The sequence below is a fragment of the Impatiens glandulifera genome, chromosome 3 (assembly GCF_907164915.1).
Source record: "Impatiens glandulifera chromosome 3, dImpGla2.1, whole genome shotgun sequence".
Lineage (NCBI taxonomy): Eukaryota > Viridiplantae > Streptophyta > Magnoliopsida > Ericales > Balsaminaceae > Impatiens > Impatiens glandulifera.
Window position 1 is genome coordinate 5,256,178 of NC_061864.1, and position 13,638 is coordinate 5,269,815.

General features: G+C 25.3%; 2 protein-coding genes across 2 annotated transcripts; both read left to right on the forward strand.

Annotated features, from left to right (window-relative positions):
- Nucleotides 1-2,876: 2,876 nt before the first annotated feature.
- Nucleotides 2,877-3,798, forward strand: LOC124932187 (protein C2-DOMAIN ABA-RELATED 1-like). Its single transcript, XM_047472803.1, has 3 exons — nucleotides 2,877-3,113; nucleotides 3,184-3,279; nucleotides 3,366-3,798. The coding sequence occupies exons 1-3, from the start codon at nucleotides 3,003-3,005 to the stop codon at nucleotides 3,663-3,665; spliced, it is 507 nt and encodes a 168-aa protein (XP_047328759.1). The 5' UTR covers nucleotides 2,877-3,002; the 3' UTR covers nucleotides 3,666-3,798.
- Nucleotides 3,799-7,280: 3,482 nt separating this feature from the next.
- On the forward strand, nucleotides 7,281-8,383 carry LOC124932987. The gene is made up of 3 exons (XM_047473708.1): nucleotides 7,281-7,518; nucleotides 7,694-8,096; nucleotides 8,176-8,383. Exons 1-3 carry the CDS (start codon nucleotides 7,353-7,355, stop codon nucleotides 8,267-8,269), a joined length of 663 nt encoding a protein of 220 aa, XP_047329664.1. The 5' UTR covers nucleotides 7,281-7,352; the 3' UTR covers nucleotides 8,270-8,383.
- The last annotated feature ends 5,255 nt before the right edge of the window (nucleotides 8,384-13,638 follow it).

The window sequence follows — 13,638 nt, forward strand, 5'->3', positions numbered from 1 at the left end:
AAGATATGAGAAGATATGATGACCATAAATTAGCGGACGGACCGGTAAGAGGTTTCTTCCACGAAGAAGACTTTCTCGTATAAACGTTCCTATTTGGTCAAAATCATAAAAGAAAATGTAAGTGATTTATATTATATTTGATATAAAAAATATGATTGATTTTTTAAGTAAAAAAATGAAAAATTATATATTATTATTATTATTCAGAAATTATGTTAAATTTTGTCAAATAAATTAATTGTGTTGTCATTTTTATTTTTTATTTTTATCAATTAGACGAATGCAAGAGTATTTTTTATTTTATTTTTTAAAATGCTTCATTTTAATTGAAAAAATTAAGCATAAGCATATTGATCTTTTAACAATATATTGCATTTCTATTAAAAATGCATAAGAGAAAAGAGGTGGTGGGTGGTTTGTCGAGTGTGAGATCGAAATTAGTGGTTGGTATGAACGAACATTTGAAAATATGTGAGGTCACGAGATGGAGGTCGGGTGGTGGGTGGTTTGTCGAGTGTGAAGTTGGAATTAGTGATTGGTTTGACGAGCATTTAAAAGTGTGAGGTCACGAGATGAAAGTTGGTTGGTGGTTGGTGGGTGGTTGGTCGAGTGTGAAGTTGGAATTAATGGTTGGTTTGACGAGCATTTGAAAGTGGTTAGTGTTTGGTTTGACATTGGATAAGAAGTCTTTGATCAATTGGGATTGATTGTTGATTGTTGAAGTGAGAGTAAAAGAGATGTTGACTAGGATTGGTGAGTGGATTGTCGAGAAATATAGACATGAAAAAGTGAGTCACAAGATTAGGGTCAATGGGTGGTTTGTCGAGGGGATACAAGATATATGAAAAAGTGTGAGTCACAAGATAATGGTCAATTAGAGGGTTGGTGGTTATGAATAAAATAATTTTATAAATTTTATTTTTTATTTATGTCTTATTTATCTTTATTTTATAGCTATAACTATGCAACGCATGATATCTTACCTGTTAAATATAATAATTTTTTTTTTTAATTTAAAATAATATTACTTTGTTATGGTAGATGAAATAGTAATATATGCTAATTTATTAGGGTGGATGAAATAGTAAAAAGAAATTAAATAATGGAGAGCTTGTTTGATGTTGATTTTCACATTTATTATATAATTTTTTCATTTTATTCATTCAATTAATTACCTAATTTTCTAAATTCAAAAAAATAATATATATATATATATATATATATATATTTTATAATAATTCAATCAATTAAAACACAAATAATTTATTTTTTATTAAACAAAAAAAATAAAAACTCTTAATTATGACTTGAATTTTACTGCAGAAGTGAGGAATATTGATTGCTATAATCAATATATCTTCATTTTACAGCAAAACTTAGGACATTGATTGTTATAATCAGTCTAACTTTCCTTTTACATTATTATTTTTTATACAAGTGGAAAATATAGTTTCAATATTGAAATAATTGAATAAACAACTTGTAATGTGAATGCACACTTCAATTAAGGCTTTTCTGAACATAAACAAAATAAAAAATGACAAAAAAATTAAAGTTCACATTATTTGTTTCAAATAATCCAACCTATAAACCAAACAAGCTCTTAATTAAGACAGACAATTGTTTCACATTAACAATATTACACGGGTAACACGACAGACATGAAAAAACGCGTGGTCCATACTTAGTATACTCTATACGTAGTTGACAGACAATTGACAGAATTTTTTTTACTTTTACTATAAATATATATATATATATATATATTTGATTATTTACCTTTCTTTTTCTTTGTTAAAATTTATTTTTTATTATTCGGAAAAGAAAAGGGGAAGATAAAATGCTAGAATTGAGATTATTTATTTAGAATATTTGAACTATTTGGTATCGAAGTTTAATCTAGAAAATGATGTTAAAAATAATAAAATAATAATAGGACAACATTTATTAAAACTACGAGGATTAACTGTTTTTGGTTGATGGACGTTGTGGTCATTGTGGGGTCCAGTGACGTAATCAGTGTAATCTAGAAGACTAACTATATATAAGACGTATTATTACATAAGGAAAACAGCCCTCTTGCAATTAAATTAATACTTATTTCCCTAAATACAAATTAACAATTAACATTAATTATATAACGTTACGTTATTTAATAGGATTCCAATCTATTTCTGAAATAGTTGATTTAACAATAATAAAAAAAGAATAAATCAAAATACAAGACAACAAAACATAAAACAAAATATTAGGTGTGATACATCTACCAAGTCCACCCAAAACAACTTTTCAAAAAATTAATATTTTCAAGAGTATTTATGTTAAGTTGCAGGTGAGTTTCAATTCACCTACAAATAAAATTTTAAGATAGATATGTGATGTGTGCTTTAATTTTTATTTAAAAAAAATTAATTTAATTCATTATTTGCTCTTATAAAATTAAAAAAAATATAATTTATATTTATTTCTTTATTTTATCAATAATTTTTCAAGCTCATCCAAACCTTAATTCTTCGACATGGTCGTCCCACCTATTTTTTTTTTTAATTATTAAAATCAAATTAACTAACGTGTATATTTAATATGAAAAATGTGAATGAATTATATGAATATATTAACAAAATTTTGAATAATTTTTTTTTATATATATAAAATAAAGTTTTACTTGAAGAAAGGGTAAGGTAGCCAAAGTTAAAGTTGAAAGGGGTAATTTATCATTTTATTTATTTATGACATTGGAAATAACTACCTAGCTATCCCCCACTTACTCACTTCACCGAGTAATTATTTCTTTATTTTAAATAAAGTCATCAAATACTCGTAAAGAATAATAAAATATTTAGACTATAAATAATAAGAAGGAGCTCGCTTCTCTTCTGTTCTCTTCTCCATTGATTTCTCCACCATACTAATTCACAGTAGTCAAAACTCCAAAGGTAAAGCTAATTCCTGCGATTGCGATTGCGATTAAAACAGGGCACCAGCAGCAGCAGAGCAGAGGAATGGAAAACGCGTTAGGTCTCCTCAGAGTTCACGTCGAAAGAGGCATTAACCTCGCCATTCGAGACGTCAGCAGCAGCGATCCTTACGTAATTCTCCGATTAGCCAAACAGGTAATTATACAAATTATTTCATTATCTCATTCATAAATCATCATCATCATCATCATCAATTGAATTGCAGAAGTTGAAAACTCGAGTTATAAAGAAGAATGTAAATCCAGAATGGAAAGAAGATTTAACGTTATCAATCTCTGATCCCGATCTCCCTGTCAAGCTGGTAATAAACCACCCTACTCGTACTACTAATTAATTAATTGTTCTTCCCAATTCAATCAATAATAATATTTTATGATTGTTTTATAGCTTGTATATGATAAGGACTTGTTGAGTTTCGATGATAAAATGGGAGATGCAATGTTTGAGATAAGGCCAATTGTAGAAGCTGTTAAATTGATAAGAGGGATGGGGGATGCTGACCTTATTCCAAGCGGGACAATAATTGGGAAGATAGATCCGACAAGAAATAACTGCCTTTCCGAGGAGAGTCACATTGTGTGGGAGGATCAAAAGATCATACAACATATGTTCTTAAGATTGAGGAATGTGGAGAGTGGAGAAATCAAACTTCGACTACAATGGATTGATATTCCTCGACATCCCTAGATTTGATTCCCTGTTTTTATACATATATTAGTAGTAGCTAGAGGAATTTGATCTTATAGTCACTCTTCATATTAATGTTGATTAATGTTGGCTATCAAAAAAAGTTGTTTGAAGTATACAGACTAAATGAATAAATTGAAACTCATATTAATATGTTTATTATCCAAGAATGGTGAATTATATTTAAGAGGTGGATATCGCTAACTTTTGTGCGAGGTCATGAGTTTGAACCCACGATAAGTTTTACACATGTTTAAATGATTAAGTGTGTTTTTGGGCTATGTACTTAACCCTTGTGGCTACATTTTAAATCTATTCTTTTAACTTAGTAACAACAAGAGTTGAATATCTTAACATCTTTGAAAAGTCTTGGGTTCGAGTCCGTCAGACGGTAAATTCTGCGTTTAGTTAAATCTACACGCTTAAGTTTGTTTGTGGGCTATGTGTTGAACTCTTTATGGCCACATTTTTTTTATATTTAAGAGAAATAAGGAAAAAGAAAAATACTCATCATCATATTTGTTTGAACTAGTTGCTCTAAACTAATAAGACAACTTTAATAAACAAAGGGAAAGCAAGAGAAATATATATAATGTATTATGTTACATTTCAATTGTGAATAAAATAAGTTGAAAGTCATAGTATACATTATATATAAGCAATACTTTATTTTAAATATAAACTATAAATGAATAATTTATGCATTTAACATTTTTCTTTGTTCTCTTTATTCTTTTTGAATTATTTTTATGCGATATTTTATCTTTTTGATTAAGGGTGTCTGCCAATGCACTTCTTTACCTTATCACTAATAATGTCAACTAAGTGAAGTGAAAACCATTCTTGATGACCACCATTTTTTGTTTTCAAAATTATAAACCATCACTATGATGGTCCACAATCACTAGTCACTTTAACTTTGTTACTAGCCACTAGTTCCCAGTTTATTATTTTCAATTGGTTATTTTTATGAAGGGCCTATTAGAAAAAGGATAAAATAATTAAAATCAGCAAGACTTTGTTTACCAACCTCTAAACTTGCCTTTTATCTATGTAATATTTTTTGTTCTTCTTGGGACTTCTCTTTGTTTGTTTTTCTAACAGGGAATTTTATCTTTTTGAAAAATAATATTAAAGAATGATGATTACCAGAATCACATTAAAGTTACTTTTTTAAATTATTTAATTAAAAAGTGAAAATAATTTATTTGCACTTATTAAAAAAATAATAATTAAAATAAATTACTTTCTACTCTCTACTTGAATAGATTATAAAGAAAAATAAAAAGTGTATTAAAGTAATATTTAGTATATAATATATAATTAAAATATATTATACTTTATATTATTAATTATTAATTTTAATAATTTAAACAAAAAGTAAAATATATATTTTAAAAATAGTTATATATTTAAAGTAGCATTTATATTTGTATAATTGTTTTTAATATTTAGTAAATATTAAAGAAAAAAATAGTTATTATTTTAATATATTTTTTTATAAAATTTAAAGAACTTTTAGTTAATTAAAATATCTACTTTATACTTTTATAAATAAAAAAAACTATATTATAAGGAAAATTATAAGTAAAAAGTATCAGATATGCTCTATTAATTATTTAGTCAATATTACAGAATTTAAAGTAAAAATATAAATTAGGTTAATTATTATAAATTATTAATATAAAATATTTATTAATTAATATATTTAATCCATTATTTAATTATTTTAAACTTTAAATAAATAAATAATTATATTTATTTAACTATATAATCCTATATTATTGTCGTATTCTTAATATAATTTTATTTCATATAATATAATATTATTGTCGTACTCTTAATATATTTTTGACGTGCAAGACAAGGTATAATCAGTGTATAATTTTAAAATGAGAATAATATTAACGTATTTTAATATTTTAAACCGTATAATACAAGTTTTAAAAAATTATATAATAATTAAATAAAAAATAGTGAGATAATACAAATTTTAAGAAATTATGTAATAATTAAATAAAAAATAATGAGATATACATGAATTTTTTAATTTTTTTTAATTTTTGTATGAAAAAGATAAAGCATGTATTGATAGGCTTTGAATACATTTGTTCAATTTTCATTTTTATGATTTTCTTTCTCTCTCTCTTCGGATGATCTCTTAGTCTCGTGGGATACATCGATCAGATTTTACTTCTGCGCAAGATACTCTATAGAACCCTAGTCTTTACAGGATCCTAGCTCCTAACTAAGGTGGTGGCCATGGCAGGTGATCATCTCTTTCATTCATTCCTTCCTCTGCATTTGGTTTAGTTTCTGATAAATGTACTACTTACTGTTCAAACTGAGTATGGAATCCATGTTCACATTTCCTTTGGTTGGTTGTTGATATCAGGTCACTGGAAATGATTTGTCTAGCTATTAGTTTAATGCCCTAATCTAGTTTCTGATCAGCTATCATTTAGCTCATCCCTGCTGCTGTGTTATTTACTAACTATTTGACAGACTGAGATGAACCACTTGAAAGGTGTTATATTTATGTAGCATTTTGTCTAATCTAATGATGATGGTCTGGGAATGGAATGTTCTTGGTTCCATCTGATAGCTCAGTAAAATCAATTGAACTTAGGAAGTGTTCAAGTGAGTTTGTTGGTCATTCAGTTGCAATAAATGCAGATCTTTCGCATAGGATATTTGAGATTTTTTTTAGTTTTTTGGGTACTTCTATGTTGGGATTAGTAACGAGTTCTAATTTAATATAAATTTTATATTTGTTGGGAATTTGCTTACCGAAATCTCTTATTATCTTCTTCGGATTGGGGTTTACAAAGTACCTGTTTATTTAAAATGTAACGATGGATGATGATTTTGAGGGCGGTAATTTTTTCGGTGAAAAGATTTAAAAGGTATTAATATATAATGATAATTTAAAATAAAATAAAAGGTATTTTAGTATTTTGGTTAATGAATAACGTGATGTGACAAGAGAATTGAAATGATGTTTTTGGATTGTGTTATTTAAATAACTCAAATTGAAGGAGTGTGTTTTGCTTATAATATTTTTTATTCTCTTTCACCTTGGCAGATGTTTCTAACCTACCGAGTTATAAAAACCGTCTGCAAGAGCTGATGCAGAAATCGAATATGGACGTTCCAATGTATCGAACAACCTCTCAAGGTTGTAAACCAGAATCTGGTTTTAAATCGTCTGTTGTGGTCGATGGAGTTCGGTATACCTCTGAAAAAATATTCCCTAAAAGAAAGGCAGCTGAGCAACATATTGCAATGATGGCATTTGAAGATGCATCGCAAAAGATTAAGAGTGATGCATTATCACTCATTTCCAAGGTCAGTGACATGCTTCATCTTGATATTATTAGTCATCTGTGTTCTATTTTTGACTTTTCTTATTATGTTTCTCATTCATTCCATGTTTGTCATTTCAATTGAAATAAAATCCTGAATCAGATTAGGACTTCGACTCTCTAGTCAATACCTCATCCTTTTTCCTCATGTTCTTTCTTTCTTTCAAAACCTACAATACCTTAAGTAGTCTTTTGTCCTTGTTTCCTTTTCCATCCTAAATTGTTGTATACTTCTTCTATGTATTTTTCATAAATATTATTTCCCATCTTTGCACAGGATCCAATATTCTGCAAGACCATTGTCAATGAATATGTATCAAAGATGAATCTTGAGAAACCCGTGTATCATACTGTTAAGGAAGAGGGGTTGCTCCAAGTATTCACCTCTTCTTTAGTCTTTAACGAGGTCAAATACACCGGGGAGGTTTGTAGAACAAAGAAAGACTCTGAGTTACTAGCAGCCCGCGCTCTTATTATTTCAATTTTGGGTAATCCTTCCTTCATATATAAATCTCTCTACTATGCCTTGTTTATGTTATTTGCCAGAGGCCCAGATGACCCATGTTCCAATAAAAAAATAATCTTCCGAAAAACAAGCTCTTTGTTAGTGCTAGCTAGGTTGTTTGGAAATTGGCTGATGTTATAAATGATGAACTTTTGCAGGTAAGTCTGATACAGGAATAATGATGGCTGCAATAGTAAAATCAAAGTCAAAAAAACATTACGACTTGTTAAATAATGGAAGGACTATTGCTCCCCAGGATTATGTAGTTGCGGAAGTAGTAAATCCTGAGACAAGTCTTGTGATACAACCCGATAGTCAGGTAGAAGAATTGGTTGTTGTTACTAGGACTGATGATAACTCAAAGGGCTTACTACTACCACACACTACCAATGTTCATCACCCTGATCCTTCTGATAACTCAAAGGGCTTACTCCAATTGGTTCCACTCTCATTGGATGAGAAGCCTCTTGATGTCGAAGGTGGTGGTCCTCCGGAAAATCGAAAAAGATCAATGAATAACAGCACAACAAAGAATAATAAGAAACTCTGCATAAATGCTCAGTAAGTAATGTTTTTTTTATACCAATCTATCATTCATTGCAATATTTATTCATTAAATCTCCCCTTTTGTGTATAACAGAGTAGACAGTTCTGTTGCGGAGATGAAGATGGGTCAAGTTTTGGCTGATGTTGTGCATTCGAACGAGGCTCCTTCTTGTTCAGTTGGGCCTTGAGTATTCGGATTGAGTTATCTCCTTGACATTTAGACATGGTAATGGTATTAATCATTTTTGGATAGAGTAAAGACTTGTTGTTATGCTATGACAATGATGATGTTGTGACTGATAAATTTTATGTTGTGGTGGCAAAAACTAAAATGATGTTGAGTTTTTAGTTTTTATTTTTTATTTTTATTTTTTGTATTACATCAATCATTTTTAAGTATCAAATTAATTAATTGTTCTGTTAAAAAATGAAAATATTTTTATTTGATTTTTATTAAATTAAAATTTTAAATATAAAAAAATATTTTGATTATTTTATCTTGTAAATATTCTAAATAATTATTTTTTATCAAATAAGTTTTTATTTATTTATTTTTATTAAAATCTTAAATGATTTGAAATTCTTTTTATAAATTTATTATGATTATTATTTTTAATGATATAATATTTTATAATATATTAATAAATGTAATAATGAATTTTCTTTTAAATAGAGTTTTATGTATTTTATTAATAATATATATTATCTCTTGTTTCATATATCTTTGTAGTCTTGAATTATAGCATATAAAAATCTTGAAAAGTATATTTGTGAAAATAATTTTATTTGTATTTGTAACGTTAAAAATCGATCCTTCCTAAGAAGGGTTTTTTGTTACTCGATAGTTGCGTCCTATAACTTAAATTCTTTTTGAGTATCGAGTGATACGAGGAACCAAAATAGTACACTTGACTATATGCATTTAAAACATCGATTTAAATTAGTTTTAACTTTTTTAGAGTTGACACATAATTACTACTCGAAATTAGAAAAAAAATAGTTTAAGTGTTCAAAAACATTTTATTATTCTATTTAGTTCGGTATTTGGTTACACGTCATGAAAAATGACTCTCGCGTTACGTCTCATGTGTCTGTCACATTACCGTCTTCACTTTAAACTTTTGGTCATTTTAAAAAATATATTATTCTACACCTTATTTATTTATCTAATTATAGGATATGCGTCTAAAGATAATTCAAGCCTAAACATGTGTATAGTTTGTATCATTTTGTTCCTAAATCATAGTCTATGTTATGAGTCGTAAATCTAAAAATAAAAATGCTAGTATAAGTAACGAGGAATGATATCTTCATAAAAAAAATTAGTTTAGAAAGAAAATAGATTTCAAACTAATTTTATGCAAATTATATATTTATATATAATTATTAAATGAAGAAGAAAAAATAAACCAAACGGGTCCTAAATAAAAACATTTTTTTGTATTTTTTTTTTGAAAATAATATTTTCTTGATGTTTCTTAGATTCGTTTAAAGCATTTTGGGTAGGGGTAATTATTTTTTTTAACCAATTCGAAAATCGAACTGAATTCGAATTTGATATTCAGTTTGAATTCGAAACGAATTCAATTTTCTTTTTTCTAATTTTATTAATAAATTTTTAATTCAAAATAAGATTTGAATTAAGATGTTGAACGAGATAGATCTTGAATTCAAAATATGTGTTAAACGAAGTCATATAGATAAATCAAGATTTAAGAATTTTGACAAAGAAGAAGTTAAGAGATAAAGATATTAGATAGATCAAACCTCATAGATATAGTTGAAGTCCGAAAACTCTTTCATATGAGAATGAAGAAGATATGCAGTTGAATTCCGAAAACTCTTTCATATGAGAATGGAGAAGAGATGCAGTTGAAGTCTGAAGACTCTTTCATATAAAAATGAAGATGAAAGAGTGAGATGACAATAAGAAATTATGAGAGATTATGTTAATTTTATATGAGAATAGATATGAAAGAGAGAGGAAGAAGACTGTGGCTTGAAAATCATAGTTAGAAAATATATATGAGATGGTAAAATTAGGTTTAGAGATTAAAAATAAGGTGGGCAGCGGCGGCTAAACTTAGGTTTAGTGAATGAATGAAAAATTATTATATATAATAAATTATATATTATATATAATATAGAATAAATTATTTATTATATATTAAACAATAAAATAAAAATAAAAAATGAATTCGATTTTTTGTTTGATTTTCGAGTTTGAAAAAACATTCGAAAATCGCATTTGAATTTGAATTTGTTTGAAATTCACATCTAAAATTGAAAATGAAATTCGAATTCGGTGAATTCAAATTCAGTCAGATATTCGGTTATACATGACAAATTTTCGAGTTTTGAGGAATCCAAACAGGACTCGAATTTCCCAGAAAAAATTATGTACTTAAATTACCCGAAATATCGGTTCGGAACCAATGGGTACCCAGACCCGAACAACCGACCCAATTTTTTAAAACTATTTTTTTTTTACTTTTTTAATTAATTTTAATATATTTATACTTTTTTAACATATTTTTATTAGTTAAATATAATTTGAATCAATTTAACAAAATTTAAATTTTTTAATTTAATTTTAAAATATTTAATAATATATTAAAAAAATTATGAAGTTAAAATAAATATAAAATATTATATTAATTAAAATAAAACAACCTTAAATTATATCATATAAAAATAAATAATAAAAGAATAAATAATATTTATATAAAAAACAAATATTAATAGTTAATTGGGACAATGCAAATATAAATTTTGTGGTCCGTAACATTAAAAATATATATTTTTTTAAATTATAATAATAAAAAATGATATATAAATGTTTAATATATTATAATAGAAAAAAAAATAAATTAAAAAATAAGATAAAAATGTTATATTTATATATTATAATATATATTTAATATAAAATAAAATAAAAATCAAATTAATAACCTAATATATAATTAATAATACTATTGTAGGATATAGACGGTATAAAAATGAGATTTATATGTGTTACTCCTTCTAATGTAGGATATAAAATTAGAAGCTTAATATACATTAATTCTTTCTCCTAATATATATATTTACATATTAATTTATTTTTATTAAATTTATCTTTTTTAAATAATTTATCTCTATTAAAAAATATATATATTTTAATTTATCTTTTTTAATTATTTTTTTTAAGATATCATTTATATAATATTTATTTCACTAATTAATAATTTTTATATTTAAATATATAATATTAAGTAACATATTATTTTATATATAATAATAACAATAATAATAAATATAATAACACCTCTAAAATAAGCTATCTCATATATATATATATACATAATTTTTTTTCTTAATTAATTTTCTCTAATAATTTATATATAATAATATTAAAACATAAAATTGAAAGTTTCGTACATTTGCTCACCCACATTGATTATTTCTTTTAATATATATATATATATATATATATATATATATATATATATATATATATATATATATATATATATATATATATATATATATATATATATATATATATATATATATATATATATATATAATATTACCTAACATATACATATGTTTTAATGTATATAATAACACACTATCTCATTATAAAATAATTTCTATATCATAAATTTCATTCCTAATTAATTTATTTCCCTTAATATATAATAACAATAACAATCTCTCTACAATCATTTAAATTTCTTTTTTCTAATTAATTTTTTTTTTATTTTCTTATTTATTATATAATTTCTTATCTCTTGTTTAATTTTTATCATTAATTTTATTATAAATATATTTTATCCCTTTTTATATATACTTTTTAAATTTCCTAATTAAATGTTTTTAACATAAAAAATATATATTTCTCATCAATAATTTATATATTTATATATAATATTACATTTTTTATTTTTTTTTATAAATAATCCTACTTTATAAAGTAATAATAATAATAATAACTAATTTATATATAAATATAATAAAACTATATATATATATATAAATATATATATTGACCAAGTTTTTATAAATGCACTTATAAAATTAATAACAATAACTATTTTTTATTTGTTTATTATTTTCTCTCTCATTAATTATATATATATATATATCCTAATTAATTTAATATATAATAAGTTTTTGTAATTGATAAATAATAATAATTAATTTATATTTTTTAATTATTTTCTCTCTCATAATTTACGTCTCCTAATTAATTTATATAATAATATTTTATCCTTTATTATATATATATATATATTTACTAATCATATAAAATATATATCTTATCATCAATATATATAAATATATATATATTAATATATAAATTACACCTATAATAACACTATATAAAAAAAACTACATCAACAAGTTATTATAAAATGCAATTATATTATTATTATTATTATATAATTTTTTTTTTCTCTTTATCATATATTTACTCACTCATCATATATCATTTCTCTAATAGAGAAATGATTGAGAGAGGGAATTTGAGGGAGGAAACGAAGAAGAGAATGATGTGCCTCAATTTGATTAGCCAAAAAAAAAACTAAATTTCTCTCTCTTCTCACTCATCACTATAATTTTCTTTTATAATTATGAATAATTTATTGATTAATATAAAGATTTACTAATTGTTAATAAATTAAATACAAAATATATGTATGTACATAAAATTATAAAATTATTTCAACAATCTCAATCTCAATCTCAAGTTGTCTAGCAGTTAAAGTGATCACATTTTATGTTTAAGATCAGGGTTTGAATCTCAAAAAATACAAATTTAAAAGTGAGAATATTTGAGAGATCGATGCATTTGAAAGTGTGAGGTCACGAGATGAAGGTTGGGTGGAGGCATATGAAAAAGTGTGAGTCAATTAAGGGGTTAGTGGATGTTTGTGATTGGTTGTCGATTTGTTGAAGTAGGAATAAAAAATATCGACTAAGATTGGTGGGTGGTTTGCCGATGGGGTAAAGAGACATATGAAAAAATGTGAGTCACAATATTAAGGTCCATTAATTGAGGGATTAGTGAGTGCATGATCAATTGAATTTTGGTTGTTGATTTATTGAAGTGGTAAAAGAGGTTGTCTAAAATTGGTGGGTGGTTTGCCGATGAGGATAAAGAGGTATATGAAAAAATATGAGTCAAAAGATTAAGGTCAATTAATTGAGGGATTAGTGGGTGCATGATCGATTGAATTGGTTGTTGATTTTTTGAAGTGGGTAAAAGAGGTCGACTAAGATTGATGGGGTGGTTTGTCAAGGGGATAAAGAGACATATGAAAAACTGTGATTCACAAGAGATCGACTAAGTGTGAGTCACAAGATTAAGGTCAATTAATTGGGGGATTAGTGGGATCGTGATCGATTAAATTGGTTATTGATTTGTTGAAGTGAGTAAAAGAGGTCGAGTAAGATTGGTAGGGGTGGTTTGTCGAGGGGATGATGAATGTTTACCGAGATAAAGAGACATATGAAAAAATGTGAGTCTTAAGAGATCAACTATTTAACTATTAAATACAAAATACATAAT

Excerpts from the sequence above, each read along its gene's own strand:
- LOC124932187 (XM_047472803.1), top strand. The coding sequence starts at position 3,003 with ATGGAAAACGCGTTAGGTCTCCTCAGAGTTCACGTCGAAAGAGGCATT. Across the intron at positions 3,114-3,183 it reads TTCTCCGATTAGCCAAACAG|AAGTTGAAAACTCGAGTTAT; the intron begins GTAATTATACAA and ends ATTGAATTGCAG. Across the intron at positions 3,280-3,365 it reads CCGATCTCCCTGTCAAGCTG|CTTGTATATGATAAGGACTT; the intron begins GTAATAAACCAC and ends ATTGTTTTATAG.
- LOC124932987 (XM_047473708.1), top strand. The coding sequence starts at position 7,353 with ATGAATCTTGAGAAACCCGTGTATCATACTGTTAAGGAAGAGGGGTTG. Across the intron at positions 7,519-7,693 it reads TCTTATTATTTCAATTTTGG|GTAAGTCTGATACAGGAATA; the intron begins GTAATCCTTCCT and ends GAACTTTTGCAG. Across the intron at positions 8,097-8,175 it reads AAACTCTGCATAAATGCTCA|AGTAGACAGTTCTGTTGCGG; the intron begins GTAAGTAATGTT and ends TGTGTATAACAG.